At 41.1% G+C, this 25,627-nt stretch overlaps 1 protein-coding gene across 7 annotated transcripts in view; it reads left to right on the top strand.

Annotated features, from left to right (window-relative positions):
• MTUS1 (microtubule associated tumor suppressor 1) overlaps positions 1 to 25,627 on the top strand; it is a 190,262-nt gene that overhangs the window by 98,870 nt on the left and 65,765 nt on the right. For 3 of the 7 annotated variants that reach the window (XM_018041909.1, XM_018041911.1, XM_018041910.1), the window contains exons 4-6: positions 752 to 913; positions 9,690 to 9,824; positions 12,390 to 12,428. In XM_018041909.1, the coding sequence (XP_017897398.1) occupies positions 752 to 913; positions 9,690 to 9,824; positions 12,390 to 12,428 (336 nt within the window). Of the gene's footprint in view, positions 1 to 751; positions 914 to 2,777; positions 3,011 to 9,689; positions 9,825 to 12,389; positions 12,429 to 25,627 lie in introns of those variants that run through there. The other 4 variants (XM_018041915.1, XM_018041913.1, XM_018041912.1 and 1 more) reach the window with 4 other exon arrangements.

Raw genomic sequence — 25,627 nt, 5'->3', positions numbered from 1 at the left:
CATTAGGTATTTTTGAATTGTTTTTCTCAAATGGACTTAATCCTTCCTATCTTGGTTGTTTTTTAGTTTTCACCTAGTTTTTATCTCATAGCTTAGTGTGTGAACACATTAATTTGTTTACTTTTAAATCAACAGTATTGGGAGAAGTCATATCAATTTGTTTATCCCTTGATTTCAACGTTGCCAAAAGTTTCTGTCTCACAGAAACATGTATGTTAGTCACTCAGTCGTGTCTGACTCCTTGTGGCCCATGGACTACTGTGGCTCATTAGGCTCCTCTGTCTATGGAGTTCTCCAGGCAAGAACACTGGAGTGGGTAGCCATTCCCTTCTTCAGGAGATCTTCCCAACCCAGGGATGGGACCCAGGTCTCCTGGGTCTCCTGCGTTCCAGGTGGATTCTTTACTATCTGAGCCACCAGGGAAGCCCATGTCCCAGAAGACCCCAGTTAATTCCTTCACGGTGGCAGGATTGCAGGAATCCTTCCTGCGTAATTCTGAATATTCACTTTATATCTTGACTCACTTGTTCATCCCTGGAGAAGGAAATGGCAACCCACTCCAGTATTCTTGCCTGGAAAATTGCATGGATGGAGGAGCCTGGCAGGCTACTATCCACGGGGTCGCAAAGAGTCAGGGACACGACTGAATGACTTCACTTTCACTTGTTCATGTAGGAGCTCGGGTTTACAAGCTTAGAGCTTTTGGAATGAATAGCCCTGGAAACTGTATGTCTTTTTTTCAACCCCCAAGGAAAACCTGCATCCTTGAAAACAGCGCAGCCGTCTCGTGTGAATCTGCCCAGATTGCTTCCTAGACCCAAAGCATCTGTGAAAAACCTTGCGCTGCGGAGGACAGAAAGCGCCTCCTCTGTCGCCAGCATCCACAGTGAGCTGAGCGCTTACAGCAATAACTGTAAGTCAGTCTTGCGTCAGACTTCGGGGCCTGTTGAAACTGTAGTTGTGAGAGAAATCTAATGAGCTACCAATTATCAGGATTTTTGATTCTGATTTAGGGGAAAATACACATCCCGCTTCTCCCTTGGAATTGCTCAAAAAAAGTTTGGCAGGAGAAGAAAGTTGTCTCAGCGACATTCTCTTTTGATGCATGTGCTAGGAAACACTGACATACTTATCTGTTGAAGGCATGTGGGTGTTTTTTTTCTTTTTTTCATGAATTCTAAAGTGTACCATTTGAAGAAGCTGGGTTATTGTTGTTGGTGGTGGGGTTTTTTTTTTGGTTGGTTTAAGGAAAGAAAGTGACTAGGAATTATTGGAACCCAACTGGAAATCAGAAAAATAGATAACTTCAGTTTCATTGGCTTTGTAAACAGCTGCATTTTGTAGAAGCATTTGTTTGTTTTTCCTAATCTTAAACTTTGGATGCTAGATTCAGTGTATTAGGAGTGAATATTTTAACTTCAAGCTTAGTTTTAAATAATTTAAACTGAGAATATTTAGGGGATTTTCAATTAGTATGAATTTTGTTTTCTGTGTATAAAATAACACAGAGTTATTTTCTTAAATAGTAAGTTGAGTTATCCCTTTCATCCAAAAGACGTATTTGGTCTTAGTGTTTATTTGCTCATTTCCTTTTTAATTTCTTTCAACAGTAGCTCATGGATTAACAAATGTGAAGAATTTTGGAGTGCCTGCTGTATATAGGCAGCACTGTAGATGCTGGGAAGGATATGAAATATCAGAGAAATTGTCCCTGTGTGAAAGATAGTTGAGGATAAAGAAGATGTTTACAAGGATAACTAGAATATCAGATAAAACAAGGAATAAGGGAGTGGTGGGGAGGAGGGGAGTTCTCTCTGCCTTAGAGGGGATCAGTTTCTTCTTTCTGTGAGAGGACAAGGTCAGATTGGAGTCATGTTATTGAACCTTCTGGGTGTGGAGCACTATATAGGGTTACTGTACATACTTTCTCTGTTTTTTTTCTCAAATAACTTCCATTACCCTGATTTTACATGCGAGGTAATTGCAGCTCAGAGAGGTTGTCGCTGGTCCAAGGGCACTCAGCCAGCATGTGACAGAACTGAGAAAGTTTATGGCTAAGACTTGGAATTAATGACTGAAAGAATGAGCACATTTCCAGGAGGTTACTTAGCAGCAGGATCTGTCTCCTATGAGAGTAAATAGCTGTATATGGGAACTTTAGGGACCCTGGAATACGTTACCTGCAGTGAAACGGGACTGTTATCCACTTGCTACTTGAAGTTTGAAGTCGTGGCAGATCAGAGGGTTTGCGTTTATCTGTTGATTCTTGATTTGAAAAGGTCATTGACACGTGTATTCCCTTAAGGTCACTGTATTTGCAGCATTCGCTGTTTGTAACAGGAGATACTAAAAACAAAACCGCCCGATAGGAAGCACCCAGGTGCTATCGGGGGGGCTGGAGGGTTGTGAAGAGTTGGCGCTTGTGCCCCTGGCAGGAGGCGCATCCGTGGAGCCACTGCCCAGCGTCCCCACCGACAGCCATGCTGCCACGGCCCTGCTCAGGACCGCGCCTGACACTCCCAAGGAGGGTGTCACAATGCTTTTGTCTGTTCCTTTTTGTCTTTTAACAAAAGGGCTTCCCGTGGACCCACAGAGCCTGTCTACTGGCTGTGTGTCCCTGTCTCAGATGAAGCGTTCAAATCAATGAGTCTCTTTCTTAGATGGATCCACTAGCTGGTTTAATCTGTTCTGTGTAGTGCCTGGGAGCTTAGTTTTTTTCCCCCCCCTGCTCCATTCTAATTCACTAAGAGCAAGCATGAGGAATAGGAGCGTGAACATGGCTGCAGTTTTCCTTGCTTGAGCTTGCTGTGATCCTTTTAAATGACTATACCAGGAGGATTTCGCAGCTGTACAGAAACGGATGCGTCTTCGAAAATATTTATCAATTCTACACTCTCCCCACCGGCCGGCTCAGAGAGGCACTACGATGCTACCTTATTGACATTGCTGGTTCTGGGATCCTACAGCCTTTGTGTCGTTCCTTTGTTAGCCACGTTTACTGGCAAAAGAAGTAGGTCGACGATTTCTGGTTTGATTCTTTCTTTGTAAGCATGCTTAAATTTCCTTCAATAAATTGACTTAGTATCTCTCGATTGCTATCTTTATAACTTGTAATTTGTTAATTGTGGTATTTCTCGGGCATGTTTATATTGAAGTTGTGAGTGGTTCTGCATAGAACCAATTTTATTGTGTATTTTGTGTGTTTGGGAACTCGGATTAAATATAATTCAGTAATGTTGTTGATGTTCTTGGCACATGAAATTACTTTATAAAAGCCTAGTTAATGGTGTCATTTGTGATGAAACAACTGGTAGTTTTTGTGTGTGTTTACCCAACCGTTGTGTGAGTATAGGAAAAATACTTTCCTAAAATTAGAATGAAATCATCACATTTTAATGCTTTTATGCATATTCTATCTAAAAATATTTAAAATGTGTACTTTTTCAGAATTACCTTCAAACGTGAAAAAAATCATTTTGAGCTGCAGTGTTTCTGATTTCTGATAATGATCATGGAATGATCATGATTTCTGGTCATGTTAGGAAATAACCTTTCGATCTGTGTTTTAAATTCTTCTGGGGTGAAGCCTTTGGATGCTTTTAAAGAATGTTTCCTTGCTTTGTTTGCTCCTCTCTTTGTGATGTGATGCTGTCAAGGCAGTTGCTTCTGAGATGGCAAGATGCTCTTAGAAAATTCTGGTTTGCCGTGCTTAAGGATGTATGGAAATAACATGACCAAGTTCTAAAGCAACTGAATCAAAATGGATAAGACAATAAACCTTTCTTTTGTGGGGGTTCCAGGAAGTGCTTTGTGTGTGTTCTTTTCAGCATAGAAGATTTTTAAAGTTACAGTGTTGATTTTATACATATATATATATATATGTATAAAATTTAATCTGGTAGTTTCTGTATCAAATATGCTCATTTTTAGAGGTTAAATGTTGTAATCTCTTCCAGACTCAGAGAGCTAAGGTCCAGTTTTTAAGATCATTGGATAAAAATACGTTACATAGTGTAGGTCTTGTAAAGAGGGGGAGGTTTGAGGGACCTTTGTGTGAGTGTAGAAGGAGGTCTCAGGGGAGTCCAGAATTTTGCCACATTAGCAGATATGAAACCCAAGAGCTTTTTACACCTCCCAGTTTGGCCGGAAAAACATGATGAGCACATTTATTTTTGAAAGACATATGGCATGGGGAAATGAAAGGTTGCACACCCGAGCTGTCTGCAGTCTGGGAAATGGAGTGGGCAGAGGTAAACTAAAGAAATGGAGCTTTCTCTTCCCTCACCTTCATGGCTAGCTCCGGTGCACATGGCATGATACAGTAGAAAAGAGCATCCGAGTTGGACTCCTGCAAGCTGTCTTACTAACTCATGGAAGCTGGACAGTCTCACACTCTCTTAGCCTCAGTGTTCTCACCTGATGAATGGGCGGGAAGACCCAGATCATCCTAAATCCTTGCGGCGGCAAAGGCTTCTGCCTACCTTTAGTTTTAATGATGATAAAATGGTACCTAACAGCTTGGAAGAAGGGTGTTTGGAGTAAGGGCCAAGGTGATGGGGAGAAGGATCTGTCTCACTCGCCTTCAGTCCCATCCTCATTGCTGAATGGCAAGTGGGTGTTGTGTCACCTGCCAATACCGGTCAGTTGGTGGGAATCACCCGGACAGCAGTGAAAGTTTTCCCAGCTGCTTCCAGGTTCAGAGCAGACCCAGTGTGGGTTTGACCACTGATGCCTGCCTGAGGTGAGGAAGGGGGTGAAAGGCAGGTGGTATATACATTGGCCCCGTGTTCCAGCACATACCCAGTTCTTAAGCACATCCGAGTGGATGATTGAATAAGAAAATACTATCATCCAGACTGGTGTTTTGTTTTCATTCTTTCCTGGACTATGTCTGAGACCTTCCTGTTAGCACAGGGTTGGGTGATTTTGCGTTTGGAATTTGAGAGCTTGGACGTAAGTCGTGATTTGATTTGAAGCCAGGTGGGCAGAGGATCTGGCGCAGTGGGAAGTGTTAAGCTGATTCATCGAAAGTTCAGAAAACAAGCAGAAGGTTGGCTCCGTGTGTATATCCATGTTTTTTAAACAAAAACAAAAACTAACGTGGAGCAGGCGCTGGAGTGTGGTGTGAAGTGTTAGTTTGCAAATAACAGTTTGGAACAGTGGAAGCCTTTCTCTAGCAGAGAAATCGTTTTCCTTGTGCTTGGACTTCTCTGGAAATCTCTTCATTTTCTCCGCAGACTTGGTCATCTCTGTCCTTTCACTTGAACCGCAGTCTGTGTGTGGGGAAATGAAGGATTCACGAGCATCTGTTGCTCTGGCATAATCAGGGCAGCTACGACCAAGGCTGACAACAACGTGGTGGGGGGCAGTTCTGAAACGGTGTGCATTAGACCTGGCTGAGGCGCGGGCGACCGCTCGTGGGACCTCACACTCTGAGTCTACAAACCAGCTGTCACGGGGCCGCCGTGCCTCCTGGAGCACCGCGTTCGGGAGAAGTCCCAGGGGGAGTTCAGCCTCAGGGGGACCCCACGCCCATTAGTGGGGGTCTGCACCGTCTCCACACTAGGGGTTCAGACCCTCTCCTGCGTCGACAGGTGACACGATTCAGCGCAGCTGGGCAGCGGCCCAGTCAGGCCCAGAACTCAGACAGTACCGGCTCCATTCCCTTCCTTGACCCTAAGGTGCTTCCGTCATTCTGTTGGAACTTGTGCCGCTGAAGGGTTTATCACTGGGACATAATAACTCTAGACAAGAGGAAATGCAGACATTCTCAGCATACCCAGCTGGCTGCCCAGCTGAAATAGAAGGCAGGAGAAATATTCTCAAGGCATCGTGCCTTGTGATAAAGGTCGTCCTTCCAGTTGGGGTTTACCGGAAAGCGGCAGGCCAGCTTAGAGGAGAGCCTTAGAGAACTGAGGGACGTGTAAGTGTTGGTCACAAGGTCAGCACATTAGTAACATGGGAGAGAATGAAGGGGGCGTGCATAGTAGATAATCAGAGAGAGAGAGGTGTGTGTGTCTGTGGGTGTGTGCATGTGTGTGTGTGTGTTTATATATGTCATATAAAAATGGAAGAGTGTGTGTTTATGTGAGTGTGTGCATATGTGTATATGTGTGTGTTACATATAAATGGAAGTGTATGTGTGTGTCTGTGTGTGCATATGTGTATATGTGTGTTTATTTATGTCACATAAAAATGGAAGAGTGTGTGTTTATGTGAGTGTGTGCATATGTGTATATGTGTGTGTATGTTACATATAAATGGAAGTGTGTGTGTGTGTACCCCAAGTCAAGCTCATTTTTATCCTTGTCATATGGAATGTTGACCCTCGCATGTTAGCACTGATGCAATCGCATGCCGGCAGGACTGAGCCTCCAGGGCGGCCATGAGACAGCTGGCCCCCAGCGCCTCCTGTTCTGCACACGACCGAGTCGGGAATATTGTCCCTCATGAGAAAAGTCTTTTGCTTTCGTGACAAATCCTTTTACCGAGTCCTTTGGAAACTGAAGGTCTTTATGTTCAAAGGTTAGAAATAAAACATGTGGATTTACTAGCATATGAATTTATAATAGGTCTGTAAGTTAAATTCAGTTTTTCAAAATCTGAATAGGCAACTTATTTGCTGCTGAATATAGTTTTCAAAATGTGTCAAGAAAAGCCAGACTTGAATCCAGATTGTTGTAATATACGGTTGATACCAATAACATCATTCACTTCCCTTCATAGATTTTGAGTTAGTATAGGGGGAAATGTTGATTGAAACTCAATATCCATTTTCTATGAAATTCTAAAAGACATGCTCTATGACACTTTGGTTCTGTTTCTTTAAGACTATGAAGTCACTCCCCATCGGTTCTTTAAAAAGTTACGTTGAATTTTGTAGTGGTTGTATCTTCAGTGTTTAACATTTACGTTAGCTCCCTGTCAGCTTTGGAAAACTCAAGTCTCCACGTTCTAGGGAAGAAGGGAATTGGAAAGGATAGGAAATTGACAGAAACTTGTCAGTGGGAGGGAAGACTGTAGATTTGGCCTGGTGTTAAGCGTTACCTGGGCACAGGAAGAACAAACAGATGGCTCCCCGCAGGGGGCACTTGACGTTGATCAGGGCAGAGTGATGGCAAGTCTTCACCAGGTTCAAGTGCGACATCCTTCAGGACTGTTGTAGAGCTGGACAGTTTAGCCTAGGGGAAAATTTCTGTCTTCAAATTTATAAATATTAGTAAATAGGGTTGACATCTCATCCCTTTGCAGAAGTGTGAAGTGAAGAAAGGGATCAAGATTGGTGATAAAGACCTTTGTGATTGTAAGCGTTAATAATTAGACTGGAATTGGATGGTTAGAATTGGGTGTTGAAAATTATTTTGAAACAAATGATTAAAAAGTCCCGTCTGGGTTGGCAGAGGGGGAAATTAAGCCTGGAAACCAGGTTGTGAATGATCAAACCTCCAGCCCAGTAAGTATATGGTGACATAAATATGCCAGTGGTTTATATGGTTACCAAGGGGAGATAGATAAAAAGGTAAACTTTTATGGGAATTGAAAAAACTATAAAACTTTCTAAGTAGTTTTTTTTCATTTTTTTCCCCCTCCTGAGATGTGGAGAGAAAAGGGCAAAGTGCTGTGTTTACACTCTTGAGCATTATGTATAACATGGTAACCTCTCAGCAAGAGCCAAGCAGTGCTGTTAAAATTCCTTGTAGGAGCCGAGCTCCTAGACAGTGAACTTTTTCAAAGATTATTCAGTTCTGGAGAACTAAAAGGAGAATTTCAGAATGATAAGGACATACTGATGCCCTCCCCCTCTTAATCAGGTCACTGCTGGTGCTCTTCTCCCTGTTTTTACTACTACTTACTAAAATTGGAAACAGCCTTTTTGATATATGTAATTTTATGTGTTATTTTTGGCTGCATTGGGTCTTCGTCACCACAGGGGCTTTCCCTAGTTGGAGTGAGTGGGGTCTACTGTTTGGTTTTGGCCTCAGAGGCTTCTCAGAGAAGTGGCTTCTCTTGTTAGGAGCACAGGCTTCGGGCGCGTGGGCTTCAGGCTCTGGAGCACAGGCTCAGGAGGGGTGACGCACAGACTTAGTTGCTCTGCAACATGCGGGATCTTCCTGGATCAGGGGTCAAACCAGTGACTCCTGCCTTAGCAGGTGGATTTTTACCACTGAGCCACCCAGGCGAGTCTCTGAAACAGCTTTCTGTGTTATCTTTACATGCCGATTCTATTGTTTCCAAACCTTTCCTTTAAGGTTTTGGACACTCGGCATGATTCTAAAATGTAGATAACACTCAGGCAGAAACAGTGCAGTAATGATGGAGGTGCTGGTTATGTTCCTAAAGTTTCCATCGTCCTCTCAACCATACCAGAGCCAGGAACACTGTTTCATGGGACCTCATGACGGGCCCAGTGCACCTTTACCAAAAATGCAGTCTGAAAATGCATTCTTATTTTGAATTCAGAGCACAGGAAATAGACCCTGCTCCTTCGTTTTGCTTGCCTCTTCCCCGGCTCCTTATAAACCTTAAGGATACAATAGAAGATTTGGGTTATTTTTTTCAATCCAGTGGGAAGCTATAAATGTGAAGAGAAATTTCTCGTTGATGGAGAACCTACATAAACATACCATCTGCACAGTTGTCTCATGTAACTGAAAGATACTTAGTTTTTCATTGCCTGGGGCTCCAGTCATTACTGTGCAAAAGAAGAAATACAAGTAAGCAAAGCTTTGTCTACAGGTTACTCCGTGGTTTCAGATTTTCATTCTGGTAGACAATCAACGAGTTATAAATCATTAATTTTTTTAAAGGTGTGTTTTTATTTCCAAATGTCATTTTCTTTTGATAATGCCAAGATTGCCTTTAGGGTCCCAGTGAAGACAGAGAAGCAAAATCAGAGACTAGCAAGATAGCAGACATCCTTTCCAGAACCCATGACATGTCAGACCTAGTAGGGTATTTGGTCACCTTCACTCCGACCTCTTCCTGGGAAATGGTGTAGGCCTGCTTCTGCGGGAGCCCCCTTTTGCTAGTTAACTGTCATGGACTCAGAATTACAGCACAGTCTAAGCACAGGTGGCTAGTCTCAAATTTGCTCCAAAAGTCCTTTATTCAGTTCCTTTAGCGCCTGGAAACGTCCCTCTGCCCCCAACCCTGAGTTAATTCCTGTGTGAGTGAGAGAAGAAAGGTTTGTGCGGAATACAAGAGATGCTTTTATTATTTAGGTGGAATTCCATTTTCTGTTTCAACTCTGAGGCTTAGGCACCTTTGTTCTAGGGCAGATGTTGGAGTCTTAGCTTCTTGCTGCAGCTGAGAAGGGTCAGAACCTGATCTCATCTTCACAGCTACAGATGAGCTTGTGGATAATACTCATCCCTCTGTACCGCAGGGGATTGGTTCCAGAACCCCCGAGGATACCAAAACACCTCCCAGGTTTCATGTGGGATGACAGCTGCCCTGGACCTGAGGCATGAACTTGGGCTGTACCAGGATGTGTGATCACCCTGGTTATGATCATCCCTGCGAACAGAACTGCCTGCTGTCTGTCGTTGTATCCCCACCATCCAGTAACGACTGGCAGGTGGTGTAGGTGCTGAGTGAGCACCTGCAAATTCAAGGGGGACAGATAGGTCACGGCAGATGCATACTGTGGTTATCAGGAAACTGAAATGCACTTTTCTGTTCTATTCTAGCTGGTAATGCCGCTGTCATCAAATATGAGGAAAAACCTCCAAAACCAGCATTTCAGAATGGCTCCTCAGCATCCTTATATTTGAAGCCCTTTGTACCCAGAGGTCACGCGCACTTTCTGAAAACTCCTCCAAAAGGTACGGGACCTCCCGGTGAAGAGAAGAGGAAGACGAGGCTTTTCAAATCCTTGGCTTGTAGGAGGTTAAAATGTTGACAGCTTCATGGCACCGCAGACTTTTATTTACGAAAAGTCTGAGAAGTAAAGCCATTGCAGATTTTACACTGAGGGAGCTCTTCTTGCTCTGAGAGCCTGCTGGTTCTGTAGCTAGAACTTGATACACAGAAATCAGCAGATAGAGCAAAGCTATACTTGATACACAGAAATCAGCAGATAGAGCAAAGCCATACTAAGGTGATAAGAAAGAAAACTTCCAGAGTTAAATTATGTGAAAGTGGCGATCTATAGTAATGGCATAGAAATTCATGGTTTACTTTATACTTTGGATCCAATCATGTTATCCTCACCGCCACCCCCCCACACACCTCTTTCTTTATCTCTTCTCTGAATCACTCACTTTGTAATTGCTGCAGCTATGAAGGTTAATCTTCAGGTTTACAACATAAGTGGTCTATACTTCTGGGGTCCCCAGCCTCTGGAATCTAATGCCTGATGATCTGAGGTGGAGCTGATGCAATAATAATAGAGATAAAGTGACAATAAAAGCAATGCCCTTGAGTCATCCCAAAACCACCTCTCCACCCCACAACAACTCGCCACCCTGCCCCCAGGTCTATGGAAAAATTGTCTTCCATGAAACCAGTCGCTGGTGCCAGAAAGGCTGGGCGACCGCTGCTTATATGGAATGTTCTCTTGCAGGTTTATCACAGTGGAGTTGAAGCACATCAACAGTTGTTATTCAGCGAACTGAAAGATTGTTTAGCTGAAAGAATAATTGTGAATGAGAAGCTTGAGCTGTCATGTGTGAGGCATATTTATATTAGAGAGACTAAAAAAGACAGAGAGTTACACAGTTCTCCTTCATCCCATCAGCCACAAATAACTGCTCCATTTCTTCCTGTTCATTTCTTTTGCAAATCATTTTCCATTTGTTTCAAGAAAACTCAGAGCATAGTATGTACCCTCTCTTGTGCTGGGCTGCTTTATATTATTTAGTAGTATGTCATGAGAGCGTCTTCATTTTAAATGACTATGAAATTGTCTCCTGTTTTCTAATTCTGTGGTTCCTGAACACAATTTCTGACTTTCACTGTGGCGCCTTATACTGGGATGAACATCTTTGAAGGTGAACATTGTTCATTGCTTCAGATTCCAGTTACATCCATGAGGTTTCCCTACAAGAGGGATCACTGAGTTAAACTGTATGAATCTTTGGGAACTTGTTATTATGTCATTAAATAACATTCCAGAAAGGTGTTAGTCTCTCAAAGCAGTGTGTCTGTTGCTCTGAGTCCTTCTCAACATGTGTGTGTGTGTGTGTGTGTGTGTGTGTGTGTGTGTGTGTGAGAGAGAGAGAGAGAGAGAGAGAGATGTATGTATGTGAAGGTTCCTGTGGTAACTTGAGGCTGATTACCTATTAGTGTTTACCAACACTTTTTTTTTCTATTGAATTCAAGAGAGAATAGGTACAGATACTAGCAGAGAGATTCTTCCAAGTGCCAATAGGTTCTCATCTGTCCAAGGTCTTAAATAAACTTCTGAGACATCAAATGACCCCTTGTTGTGATGACATCAGTTTACGAAATCTGTGTTTTTTATTGATGGATGATAAAGCCCCATGATCTCCACATACACTGGTACCTGGGAAAAAAATGTCTAACTTTGAGACTAAGGTCACTTGCAGAGTTAGAATAGCTTGATTCCTCGGATACCTTTACAGAACAGAGAACCTCAGTATTCTAAAATGCCCTTTTATTGAATTTATGAGCTTTTGTATCACAGAGGTTTTACTTGAGTGGAAATCAATGCTTTCTATTTACAACGGCCACATATTTTAAGAGATTATCGTCTCTGTAAAATTCCACGGATAGAATGTGGCAACTGTTCTGACTGATCTGCTGGTCCTTTGCCCTAGAAACGACTCTATCGTGTCAGGAAAACGTGCTCATAATCTCCTCGTGACTGACTTTGGCAGCTCTGTGCCTGTCACCGCTCCTGGTTGTATTTGTTCTTCAGCTTTATGGGTGTATAATTGACAATGAAAATTAGAATAAATTTGATTTAATGCATACATACATTGTGAAAGAATTCCCCTGCTTACAATTTTATATCATATCCATTTGAAGGAAGAGCGTATATATATTTTTTCCTTCATAGCTGAATAGCAATACAACTGGATTTAATACTTAGCAGCTTTAGAAATCACACCCTTTCTTTCATAAATTCTGGCCCTTTTCCTGTTCTGTAAGTGGTGGAATAGCATAAAGTGTGTAAGACATGTGTAAATTCAGTACTGTTGAATTTGAATTTTAGTAGTTCTTAAATTGAAAAAAAACTGTGGTTTGTCCTAACATATTTAATCAGTGACAATGAATAATATCACCATTAAACCATTAAACTACCATTTGATCTTATTTGGAATATCTTTTTATACTTGAGAGGGGGAACTTTATTTGTAAAATGGTTTATTGTGTGATATTTCCTATAAAATGTATATCTTACAAATATTTCTCTTATATTTTAGATCCTTCAAGAAAAAGTCTATTTACAGCCTTGAATACAGGTAAGTGACCACTTTAAATACAGATAGAGGAAAAGAATCATTTTGTCAAGTTATATTATCAAGTATTTAAGTGTATTCATGGTGATTTTTCACTAGTTGCTTATAAATATGTTTTGTGGCATAAACATAACTGCTTGTGACATTGGCTGGCATAGGGTTAAAACTTGGTGAACATGGTTGCTAAGCCTTCTGATGCAGAAGGATGTTTTATTAATCACAGATAATTTGCTTTTTTAAGTAATGATGTTTTTTAATGTGGAGCATATTTATTATTCAACATGTGGAGATATGGAGAATATACTTTTTCTAAGAAATATGCTATTGTAAAATGGATAGTCTTTAATGGTTATATAATCTTGTGATCAGGTTTAGTAGTAGCAAGCACTTAACATTTTTCTTTTCCTTTTCACACTTCTATGGAAAAAAATTAACACCTATCTCTAAGACTGTCTCTGAACCTTTGAACATCAACTAGGACTTTAAAAACTTGGTCTCTTGAAGCCAGAGAAGATTTTATAAACTGTACTCACTACAGTTTCTATGGTTTATCTATAGCTGGTTAGGTCCCTACCCACTACTTAAATTCTCCTCCTTAATATGCTGTTATAAGACAGTTTGATGGCTTCTGAGTCCATTGAGGATTACAACAGCAAATCAAATGGCAGAGGCAGAAGGGTATTACTGTGACACACTGATTACAGATTCTCATGCTTCATGATAGCACTGGGAGCTAAGGATATAAAGGTGAGCCCCAAATGAGTAAGGGCTTTGTCTTCAGGAAGGTTCCAGGAAAGTTGAAGGATTGCACAAATAAATATACAATCACAATTGCAATAAATTTTAGGAAGGCGCATTGCTAGTTCCTAGTTAAAGGCTCTGATGTAGTGAGGAAAGCCTGAATAGGAGGTATAAATTTGTGGACACCACTCACCCCAACCCCCTGTATACAGGTAGTATATTAAAGAAAATGGGATGGATAACCTTCCATATGGAATAACTTGATGCTCCTGAGGTGTACTTGGTTTCCTCAGCTTAATCAGGCAGGCAAGTTACAGGCTTACCTGTTACAGGCTCTCACTCACTATAGAGCTAGAGAGGACCTAGCCATGCAGAACAGGTTAGATTCTAAAGGCTTCCAAGAGCCTGAGTTTGAACATACATGTTTACCAAACTAATTTTTAAAGGCCAAAGGAAACATTTCTGCACACAATGAGATTTTTATTTTCTTTCATTGTAAATTTCCAGCACATCCTAGTATTTAGAAGATAAAATATTGCAGGTGGATTCTTTACCACCTGAGCCACCAGGGAAGCCCAACATGCTACAGGATGACTACATGTTAAATCAGATAACTTTTATCTGAAAGCTAGGTGATAATTCTGGGTTTAACTGGGAAACTTCCCAAGTGTCTTCCAAAGTGGCTGCACTGGTTCTACATTTCCATGAGCTTTTCCACATCTTTGTCAACACGTGCTTTTGTTTGTTTTTAACTCATTTTTATCAGACTACAGTTGATTCACGATGCTGTGTTAGTTTCTGCTGTACAGCAAAGTGATTCAGTTATACAGATATCCACTCTGTCTTAGGTTCTGTTGCCATATAGATGATTAACGAGTATTGAGTAGGGTTCCCTGCGCTACACAGTAGGAATAAGTTATCTCTTTTATACACAGTAGTGTGAACACTTGTTTTTGTCCGCTTTTTTTTTTTTTTAAATTTTTATTATAGCGAGTGGGTCTAGTCTAGATCTAGTGTTAGTTGCTCAGTTGTATCCGACCATTTGTGACCCCACGGACTGTAGCCCACCAGGATCCTGTCCTGGGATTCTCCAGATAAGAATACTGAAGTGCGTTGCCATTTCCTCCTCCAGGGGATCTTCCTGATCCACGGATTGAACCCCGGTCTCCTGCATTGCAGGCAGATTCTTTACCATCTGAGATACCAGGGAAGCCCTATTCTAATGGGTATGAACTGGTATTTCATTGTGGTTTCAATTTGCATTTCCCTGATGGCTACTCAGATGTTGAGCATCTTTCAGAAGCTTATGAGCCATTCATGTATCTTCTTTGGGGAAACATTTATTCAAATCCTTTGCTCATTTTAAAGTTATTTGTATTATTATTATTGAGGTGTAGGAGTTCTTTGTATATTCTGAATATTGGGCTCTTATCACATAGATGAAATCTTGTGAAATAATTTTCTCCCATTCTGTAGGTTGTGTTTTCATTTTCTTTCTTTCTTTCTTAATATTTATTTGACTGTGCCAGGACTTAGTTATGATGTGTGGGAACTAGTTCTCTGTCTAGGAATTAAACCTGGACCCCCGTGTCAGGAGTATGGAGTCTTAACCACTGTACCACCAGTATGTCCCTGTCTTTTCATTTTCTTGATAACACCCTTTGAGGCACATTTTTAATTTTCATGAGATCCAGTTTATCTATTTTTCTTCTTATGTTGCTTATCCATTTGGTATTATGTCTAAGAAGCCATTGCTTGTACAAGGTCATGAAGACCTATACCCATGTGTTCTTCTGAGCGTTTTCCGCTTTCAGCTCTTTGATGTATTTTTGAGTTAATTTCTGTATATGATATGAAGTAGGGGGATCCAACTTAATTCTTTTGTATGTAGATTTCCAGCTGTCCCAGCACCATTTGTGGAAAACACTGCTCTTTCCTCCACTGAACTATCGTGGCACCTTTGTTGAAAACAGTTGGCTGTGAACACAAGGATTCGTTTCTAGGCTCTCTAAGCTATCCCGTATGTTTCCCTGGTGACCGAGATGGTAAAGAATCTGCCTGCAATGCTGGAGACCCAGTTTCAATCCCTTGGTTGGGAAGATCCCTTGGAGGAGGGCATGGCAACTCACTCCAGTATTCTTGCCTGGAGAATCCCATGGACAGAGGAGCCTGATGGGCTACAGTCCGTGGGGTCACACATGGATCTACGTGCTGATCCTCATCAGTACCATATTGTCTCGCTTACTGTGGTGTGATGAGTTCTGAAATCAGAAAGTGTACATCCTTCAACTTGTCCTTTTTTCAAGATTATTTTGACTGTTCTGAGTCTCTTGAATTTCCATGTGAACATTGGTGTCAGCTTGTCAAAGAAGCTGTTGGATTTAGGATTTTGATAGAGATTGCCTTGAATTTGCAGATGCATTTCTGGAGCATTGGCCAGCTTTGCAATATTCAGTATTTTGCTTCATGAATGTGGTGTGGCCTCCCCTTTTAGTTAGGTCTCCTTTCATTTCTTTCAACAACTTTTTGGTAGTTTTCAAACACAAGTTTTGCAGTTCCTTTGGGGAGTATTTGTTGTATGAAATCTCTGTGCTTTGGGAGCTGCTATTGATACTGGTCACAGTGAAGGAACTAAACAAGTCAAATATGCCTGCTCTGTGCAGCTTGGAAAGGCAGTCTTAATTTACGTCTCAAGTCAGTGATTACATAAAGTATTGTAGGGCGTCCCTGGTGGCTCAGTGGTTCAGAATCTGGCTGTCAGTGCAGGAGACACGGGTTCGAGCCTTTGGTTGGAAAGATCCCACATGCCACGGAGCAGCTAAGCCTGTGTGCCACAACTGTTGAGCCTGCTCTCTGGGAGCTGCAACTGCTGAGCTCGTGTACCGCTACTGAAGCCCACACACTCTATTGCCTGCGCGCCCCCGCAAGAGAAGCCACTGCAGTGAAAAGCCCACGCACAACTAGAGTAGCCCCTGCTCCCCACAGCTAGAGAAGAGCGCTCATGGTAACGAAGACCCAGCATGGCAAAAATCAATAAAAATATAAAGTATTGTAAAAGGATATTTGTTTTCATAGGCATAGCAATAAAAAAAAAAAACCCTCCAATATATATCTCCTTTCTACATGTGGAATAACTATTAGCATTAGGCATTTTCCCTTGTCACATTATGGGACTACTGTGATGTCTTGTTTCCAAAGCCTATCATTGACACTTAATGTAACAGTGACCCTTGATAGAAAAGGTTATCACAATGGCAAATCAACAACTGACTGAGAAAAGAAATGGACAGTATAAATCATACTGTGGTTTTGTCTGGCAAAGCCTCTAAACCATGGATTAGAAATAGGGCATGCTGCTGCTGCTGCTAAGTCGCTTCAGTTGTGTCCAACTCTGTGCGACCCCATAGACGGCAGCCCACCAGGCTCCCCCATCCCTGGTATTCTCCAGGCAAGAACACTGGAGTGGGTTGCCATTCCCTTCTCCAAAGAAATAGGGCATAGGACAGAGTTTGAGAATGCCTGCCTTCAGTTAACCCTGCTCTAATAATTGCAGTGGGAGAAGCTGTATTTTAAGGGGTCAGCACTGCGATTTAATCTAGATTTTGAGTATGAACACGTATTTTCCAAAAGTCATAAACTTGACTTTTCCAGGCTTCTCTGTTGATGGTTAGTGACTATCATTATTTAACACTGACTGAGTATTATGGTGAGCCTGCTCAGGAAAAGGCACAGTTTGTTGGCTTTTGGAAGAGCAGCTTAGAAACTGAGAAAGTGAGGTGTTAGTTGCTCAGTCATGCCCGACTCTTTGCAACCCCATGGACTGTAGCCCTCCAGGCTCCTCTGTCCATGGAATTCTCCAGGCAGGAATACTAGAGTGGGTAGCCTTTCCCTTCTCCAGAGGATCTTCCCGACCTAGGACTCGAACCGAGGTCTCCTGCATTACAGGCAGATTCTTAACCATCTAAGCCACCAGGGAAGCCCAGATGCTCAGAAGTAGTGTCCAAACAGCAGTGACTTTTTGGGTGGATCATGTAACTTCTTAATACTAGTTTTCTTTTCTGTATAATTGAAATGATTGATCACTAAGGCTTCTCCCTGCTCTCTAAGCCTGTGATGGCAAAGCACGTCGTCTTTCTATTTTGCTTACAATGTCATCATTTAGACTGTACAGAAGACATTGCCTCCGCATACAGACATGCTCCTCTGAGCATTAAATCTTATGGCTCTCAGATAGTTTTCTTTTTTTAAAGCAACAAACTGTGGTGGAGATTAAAACGGAGCAACTTCATATCTTTTCATTTGTGTACAGTAATCACTTGACTTGAATTATAGAAGTCTGCTAAGGTCTAAAATGTTTAGCCTGTTTAGAAATAACCCTTTAGTATTTCTTAATTTGTGATTTGAAATAAAATGTAGATAATGTTATATCCTGCTGTCCCCTAATACAAGCAATCCCTTATAATGACTATTACATTTAACATATGCAGCAGCATTTAACTGCTCCTCTTGAATATTTGCGGTACTTCTATAGCACATTCACAGATGATCCTGTGATGAACATCTCTACAACAAATACCTTCAAAGTTTAGGGGAGTTTTTGTGATAGATTCTTTGCTTTAATTAATTAGTATATTGGCTGTGCTGGGTGTTCCTTGCTGCACTTGGGCTTTCTTTAGTTGCAGCGAGCAGGGCTGCTCTCTGGTTGTGGTGTATGGGTTTCTTGCTGTGGTGGCTTCTTGTTGCAGATCATGAGCTCTAGAGAGCACAGCTTCAATGGCTGTAACATGTGAGATTGCCCTGTGGAATGTGGGATCTTGGTTCCTGGGCCAGGGATTGAACCCGTGTCCCACTCATTGGTAGGCAGATTCTCAACCACTGGGCCACCAGGGAAGTCCCCTGTGATAGATTCTTGTAAGTAGCATAAACAAATCAAAACACAGGCATATTTGTCACCACTTCACTCAGCAAATTGCTTTCCAAAAGCTTCATATCCTTTTATAGCATGACTGACAACATAAAAGAGTACCGGCTTCACCATTTTTTTTTTTTAATTTGACTAGTTTAGTAGTTGAAAATCAGTTACATTAAAGACAGCTCCATCACCTCGTGGGCAAAGGAAGAGGAGCAGAAAGAAAATGAACTTGGCCGGCATTGACTGTTGGGATTGCCGCATTCCCCTGGTGTCCTGATCTTGGGTTCATTACTAAGCCTCTCCAAAGGCTCAGATTTCTCACTTGGGGACACAAGCATATTTCAGGAGGACTTCCCAGTATAGAAGTATTTTATGTAGAGTTGTTATATAAAAAGTTCTCAAAGGGTAGCTGCTAGGAGACAGTGACGAGGATAATCCTTTTCATTGTTCTTATGATTCTAGTGGCTTACTATTAGAGCTCTTTTCCAGGAGAATGAATTATTTTAAATCCCTTAAGCAAGCAGGGAAAACCACTGAACGTCAAGAACCACCCTCGTGGGGTCTAGCTGTTGTCATTTATTTAAAGATGATGATGCTGCAAGATTCTCACCAACTCTGACTCTCAATAAACCTTGGTTTGCTGTTTATAAGGATGATGCCACGCATACCAGATACTATTATTATGTGGTTCTACCCCACATTAAAGCTGTCAGGGATGCCAGAGCACCAGAGCTGTATTTATCCTGCTCTCTGATTATTTCACACAAGATCATCACTTTCAGGTGCCGTGGAGTCTGCCCTGGGAAGTGGAAAAGCCATGCTCCTTCCACTGCCCCCTCACTAAATCCAGCTCAGGAGGATCGGGTTGCTCTCTGTACCCCCTCTTGCAAGTGTACAGAGATGGCTGAGAACTGCACACCTCCTCCAGTAAGGTGACACCAGGGTGGCCAGTGTTTCTTTCACTGAGAGTAGGGGTGAGGCTGTCCTCCTCTGTGGTTTTATGATTATAACTGTCCTCTCCCACTTAAAAGGCAGATGGTGTTTGAGCAACGTGTGAAGTTTGGTATTCAAATCAGGGAAAGCATGGATTGTTGGAACAAGGACCATCTGTTTATCAGGAGCTAGATTCTTAATTCACACACCACATACAAATAGAGTCCAGACTCAAGTCTTAAACAAACATCAGAATGCAAGCATGAAAAGTACAGACTTTACAGAAAAGACTTTTCCATGGATGTTACTATGAAAGAAAGGATTACTAATTATGACAACAAAAGGTTTAGACCTTCCTTTTGTCAAAAAATTTTTTCTAGGCATAGAGATGGATGTTAGCTGTAACTGGACTTATGATTGTTTCACAATATTGACAAATAACAGACATACATCAGCAGTACCTCAGGTTCAGTTTCAGACCACCCCAGTAAAGTAATTCTCATTAATTTTTGGTTTTCCAGTGCATAAATGTTTACATTAAAGCTCAGCTGGTAAAGAATCTGCCTACAATGCAGGAGACCCCAGTTCAAGTCCTGGGTCAGGAAGACCCCCTGGAGAAGGGATAGCTATCCATTCCATTATTCGTGGGGTTTCCTGGTGGCTCAGTTGGTAAAGAATCCACCTGCAATGTGGGAGACCTGGGTTCGATCCCTGGATTGGGAAGATCCCCTGGAGACGGGCATGGCAACCCACTGTAGTATTCGTGCCTGGAGAATCCCACGGATAGAGGAGCCTGGTGGGCTACAGTCCACGGGGTTGCAAAGAGTCGGACACGACTGAGCGACTAAGCACACAGAGTCTATTAACTGTGTGATGATAGCATTACGTCTAAAAAAGGTCCATATCTTAATTTTAAAATACAAAGCAAAAAACCAGTTACGATGGTAACACCAAAGACCACTGATCACAGCTCACCATAATAAATATAATCATAATGGAAAAGTGTGAAATTTTGCAAAAGTATCACACGGTGACACAAACACAAAATGTGCAAATGCTGTGGGGGAAAATGATGTCGATAGCATTGCTCAACACAACATGGGGTTGCCACAGATCTTCAGTTTTTTTTTTTTTTTAAATACCCCCACAGTATTTATGAAGAACAAAAAACAGGATTATGCTTATACTGAATCATTACATTGTGCACGTAAAACTAATTTAATAAATCTCAACCGAAAGCCATTGTAAACAGTAGTAGCAGTCACACCACAGATTGGGACATCAGCAACCTGTTTACTCCAGTTCAGGCCATTTCAAATCAGGGTAAAGACAACTGCACAGTAGGAAAGTAAACAGATCATCAGGGAAATGCAAATCAAAACCTCAGTGAGACACCACCTCGCACCTGTCAGAATGGCCATCCTCAGAAAGATGACAAATAGTAAACACTGGTGAGGATGTAAAGAAAAGGGAACCCTGGTGTGCCGTCAGTGGGAATGTAAATTGGTGCAGCGCTATGAATATGGAGTATGTTTTAAAAATAGAACTATATGATTCAGCAGTCCCATTCCTAGGTATTTAGTCAAAGATAATGACAACACCAATTCAAAAAGATACATGTGCCCCAATGTTCATAGCAACACCATATGCAATTGCCAAGATATAGAAGCAGCCAAAGTGTCCATCAACAGATGAATCTATAGAGAAGATGTGGGAGGGGTGGTGTGTGTGTGTGTTGAGGGGGGAATATTACTTAGCCATAAAAAATGAAAAACTTTCCAACCACATGGGTGGACCAGGAGAATGCTGTGAAGTAAGTCAGACCAAAAAAGACATACTATGTTATCTATGGCCATACTATCCTGAACACGTCCTATCTCGTCTGATCTTGGAAGCTAAGTAGGGCCAGGCCTGGTTAGTACTTGGATGGGAGACCACCTGGGAATCCTGGGTGCTGTATTTTGGTCTTCCCTGGTGGCTCAGATAGTAAAGAGTCTGCCTGCAATGTGGGAGACCCAGGTTCAATCCCTGGGTCGGGAAGATCCCCTGGAGAAGGAAATGGCAACCCACTCCAGTATGCTTGCCTGGAGAAGACCATGGATGGAGGAGCCTGGCGGGCTACAATCCATGGGGTTGCAAAGAGTCAGACACAACTGAACAACTTCACTATTACTGTGGTATCTAAAAAATAATGAACATCACAAAACAAAACAGAAACAGACTCACAGATACAGAGAACAAACTAGTGGTTACCAGTGGGGAGAGGGTACGGGAGAGGGGTAATATTGGGGAAGGGGATTAAGAGGTGCAAACTATTAGGTATAAAGTAGGGTACCAGGATGTAATGTACAGCACAGGGAATATAGCCGATATTTTATAGTTTTAACTGGAGTTTATAAAAATGTGAAATCACTATGTTGTATACTTGAAACTAACATAACACTGCAAATCAACTATACTTCACTAAAAAATGGTAAAAGAATTAAGACACAAAAGAGGAAATACAAAGGGCTAAGAAATATTGAAAAAGTTTACAAACTTTTTTTTAACTTTTTATTTTATATTGGAGTATAGCCAATTAACAGTGTTGTGATAGTTTCAGGTAGACAGCAGAGGGACTCAGCCACACATGCAATGTGTCCATTCTCCCCCAAACTGCCTGAACCCTACAACCAGGCCGCCACTTAATACTGAGCAGAGTTCCCTGTGCTATACAATAGGTCCTTGTTGGTTATCCATTTTAAATATAGCAGTGACAAATATTATATTTCTAAGAGTGCTGGTGAAATGCGTGGGGACTGATTGTCTAATACATATCACTGTGGGGGTGAGGGGGAGGTGGTGTAAGTTACTGCAGCCCTTCCTGGATGGAGGCATTTTGGTGACATGTGACAAAAGCCTTCTACCTCAGCATTCTGTTTATCAGAACTGATTCTAGAAAAATGATTAACTTATTTATTGCTTTTCAGAACTGTTTAAAAGGGGGGGGGGAATCGGAAACAGTCTGAGTGATTTAAACAGCAGGTATTGTTTATGTTCACTGGCATTCCAATAACATTTTTAAAGCCATTAAAATAGTAACATAGAGGATTATTTAATACCTTAGAATGATAATGGCATTATCATTGCCATTATCATTTTCACAGGATAATTTTAAGTTTGACATTTTAAGGTTTAAAGAATTTTAAGTTTTAAGTGAAAATTTTAAGTTTAAAAATAACTGGCTACAGAGCACTATGATGTACAGATAATTTGAGTTTTTTTTTAATTCTACATTGAGCACACTTTTTCCCTTCGTTTTTAAAAACACATATTGTATGTGGATAAAACATTGTTGCTTTTATTTGGGGCGACCAGAACTAAAAGGTAATGCCACTAACCTTGGAGAATTTATAATCTTATGGGCTGGGTGGAGGTTGAATTTTATTTATCTCTTTACTTTGGGCTGTACTGGCTCTTGGTTACTGAGCGAGCTTTTCTCTAGCTGCAGCGATCGGGGAGCTACTCTCTGGCTGTGGTGCACGGACTTCTCATTGTGGTGGCTCCTCTTGTTGCAGAGCTGCAGCTCTGGGGCGCGCGGGCCTCAGGAGCTCTGACACGCGGGCTCGGGCGATGCCTGGGCTGTAGAGCGCATGCTCAGTAGTTGTGGCGCGCGGGCTTAGTTGTGGGATTTTCCTGATCAGAGGTCGAACCCGTGCCTCCAGCCCTGAGAGGCAGACTCCTTACCACCAGGAAGGAGCCACCACCATTCCAGGCTCCTTCCCTGAGCCACCAGGGAAGCCCTTCCCGGTCGTTTCATGTGAATTTTCTGATAGTTACTCACAGTGTGTCTTATAGACCTGCTTCTTCCTACTAAGCAAGAAGACATTATGGAAAAATTGGACTCTGCGTTGAAACTTTCTGCAGGTGGAATGGAGGCTTGAACTTAAAAAGTGCCGTATATAAAAATAAAGAAAATCTGGCAATTAGGGCTGTGTTAGGGAAAGGGAGGAAATATAATAAATGTTAAGACTGATACTCGTGCTGGAGTTCTTGGGAAGATTGGTTGAATAGAGAGGCTTGAATCCCTGGTTAAACATTAATCTCCAGATTCTTTTTTTTTTTTAATCTCCAGATTCTTAATGATCATTAACAATAAATAAATCTGTCCTAGTTGGATGTATTTCGTAGCATCTGAGCAACCCTGCATAGCCTATGCTGGAATCGTAACATCATTGTTTTCTAATGTCAAGTCACTAATGAAACACACACTTCTATATAGACTGCAGTGAGACCTGTGATTCTTGATGTTTGAATCTACTATGACAGTATAACACATTGACTGCCAAACACTTTTATCATCCATAACATACCTTCTTTAGTTTTTAAAGCCTTACTCTCTACAATTATTATTTTTCTTTATTTGTGTCATTAAAGGAAACTCCGTTCATATCATGGGCTTTTTATAAAGCTATTCTACCACTTAAACTTTTTAAAAAAGAAAATACTTCCTTTTAATGATTGTGATCTTACTCTTAATTTTTATAACTATATTTTTCTCATTTAAGTACTAAAAGTTCCTTAAATTTTTCCTTACGTCCTCTTAAATTAAGACTTTGTATAATAAAGATGAACACTTTCTTATCATTTTTATACTTCTGTATTTGGTATAAATCCAGAAATGACAGTGTGTGCACACGTAACTGATCAAATAAGTAATCAAATTATTTGAACTTTCTGAACCAGTTTTAAACTCTGTGCTTCCCCAACCTCCCGGAAGTGTGTGTGTATCTATCTATCTATCTATATAAAATAAAAATTATTGTAACCCTGCAATTATTGCTGATTGATTATTTAAAAGAGTGCATGCGTAAAAAGCGTTTAGGAGTGTGTCTGGCACATAACACTTTATTGGCTGTTTATCAGTTGTCAAGGCTGCCTTTTTGCTTTGGTGCACTTGTGCTCAACGGCCACCAGGCGGCAGACTTGTGTTTGGGAAAGAAGGGAAACCCTGCTTGAGCTGTTTTTAGTCTTTCCCTTTTTCCGTGTGTGTGTGTGTGTGTGTGTACACATTGCTGTAGAAACAGGAACTACTCCTGACTTTTGACTTTTCCTTTTGACTGGCACTGCTTCTCTTTATTCTTATAGTTCCTAGCTGTGCTGTTTTTTGGCTTTGGGCTTTTTGCCTTTGAAGAAAGAGCTCCCCAGAGGATGGGAAACACCACAGTCCTCCCAGGGCCACAGGGCATCACTCACAAGGAGGAGCAGAGAGCCATGCTCTGCTGTTTAGAGAGATCATTAGCAACATAACTTTTCATATATGTGGTGTAGCTTAGTAGTTCAAGTAGACATTGTAATAAGTAAAATGAATTGATGGCATGTTGCTATTTTCTTCTTTTAGAGTAATCCAAGCTAAAGGATTTCCCTTTCAACCAGGATAGAGTTTACTATTACTTAACTAGCGAAAAACTGAACAAAACAAAAAACATATAAAGAGAGTGGTGTCATGTCTATTTTTAATAATATCAGTAGTATTCTATTTATAATTTTAATGCTGGTTTTTAATCTTAGTTTTTACAAGTTGTTTTTTTTTTTTTTTCTTAGTGGGGAGCAGGAAGGACACTTGGTTGTGGCAAATTGTGGAATTAATTAATTTGCTTTTTAATAAAAACTGTGATAAAGTGAAGAAGCAATACCTAAATGTAGCTTTTCCAGACTTTAATTCCTTGGTTATTTGTGCTTCCGTGGGCAAAATGTTTACAAGACCTCTCATCTGTGTATGAATAAGCTGTAGCTTGCCCACAGAGGCTGGGGTTGGGGGGAGGTGGGGTGAGTGAAAGGGAGAAGGAATTACTCAGAATTTCCTTTCCTGTCTGTCTCCTCCACTTATCACACCCTGAACACTCTAGAGAATTTCTGAAAGTAACTGTGTCCTGCCCATTCTCATAGCATCTATTAGTTATTTATGGTCAACAGCCACATTCATTTCTGTTACCAAGTTTTGGAAATCTAGGAAACATGCACAGATCATTTTTTTTTACATATTGTTTTCTTATACTTTTAAAAATTAAAATCTACCAAGAGTTTGGGCTCTTCCTGGTTTAATAATATTAGCTTTGCCTAAGTGAGCATTTTGCGGGTGCAATTCTCTTATGTCCATATATGCCTTTCTCCGGCAACTTCTTTTAGTTTTTGCCATCATATTTTAATGTACTTTTTACAAAGGACTCTACTCAAGTAAACATTTGCTAGATCTCAATTCTTACTGATACACAATAATCTCACCTTCCTGGTGTTCCTAATCTCAAAACACTACTATTCTTGAGAGGTCGCCTGATATACTGTAAGCACAATGAGTCAATGAGTCAGTAAGTGGAGTCTTTAGAATACTGCTTGTCAGACTAATTTTTTATTCCTCTGGAACTATTATATTACATCTGATAGAGGTATTGCATTAACCTTTTATTGTTGGTTATTAGTGAGGTCTGCAGAATATGAGTGGTAAAGTTGAACTTTAACCTTTTCTCAGTCTCTCAATAATACAGTAAAAAGATTTTTTTAAGAAATATAACTGACCTACAGTGCTTAGTTCCAGATGTTATAGTAGGCGTCTTACTTAAAACTGTAACTGGGAACA

Source organism: Capra hircus, chromosome 27 (genome assembly GCF_001704415.2).
Source record: "Capra hircus breed San Clemente chromosome 27, ASM170441v1, whole genome shotgun sequence".
In the NCBI taxonomy this organism is placed as follows: domain Eukaryota; kingdom Metazoa; phylum Chordata; class Mammalia; order Artiodactyla; family Bovidae; genus Capra; species Capra hircus.
The sequence above is the reverse complement of the archived record's forward strand: the minus strand, read 5'-3'. Positions and strand labels throughout refer to the sequence as shown.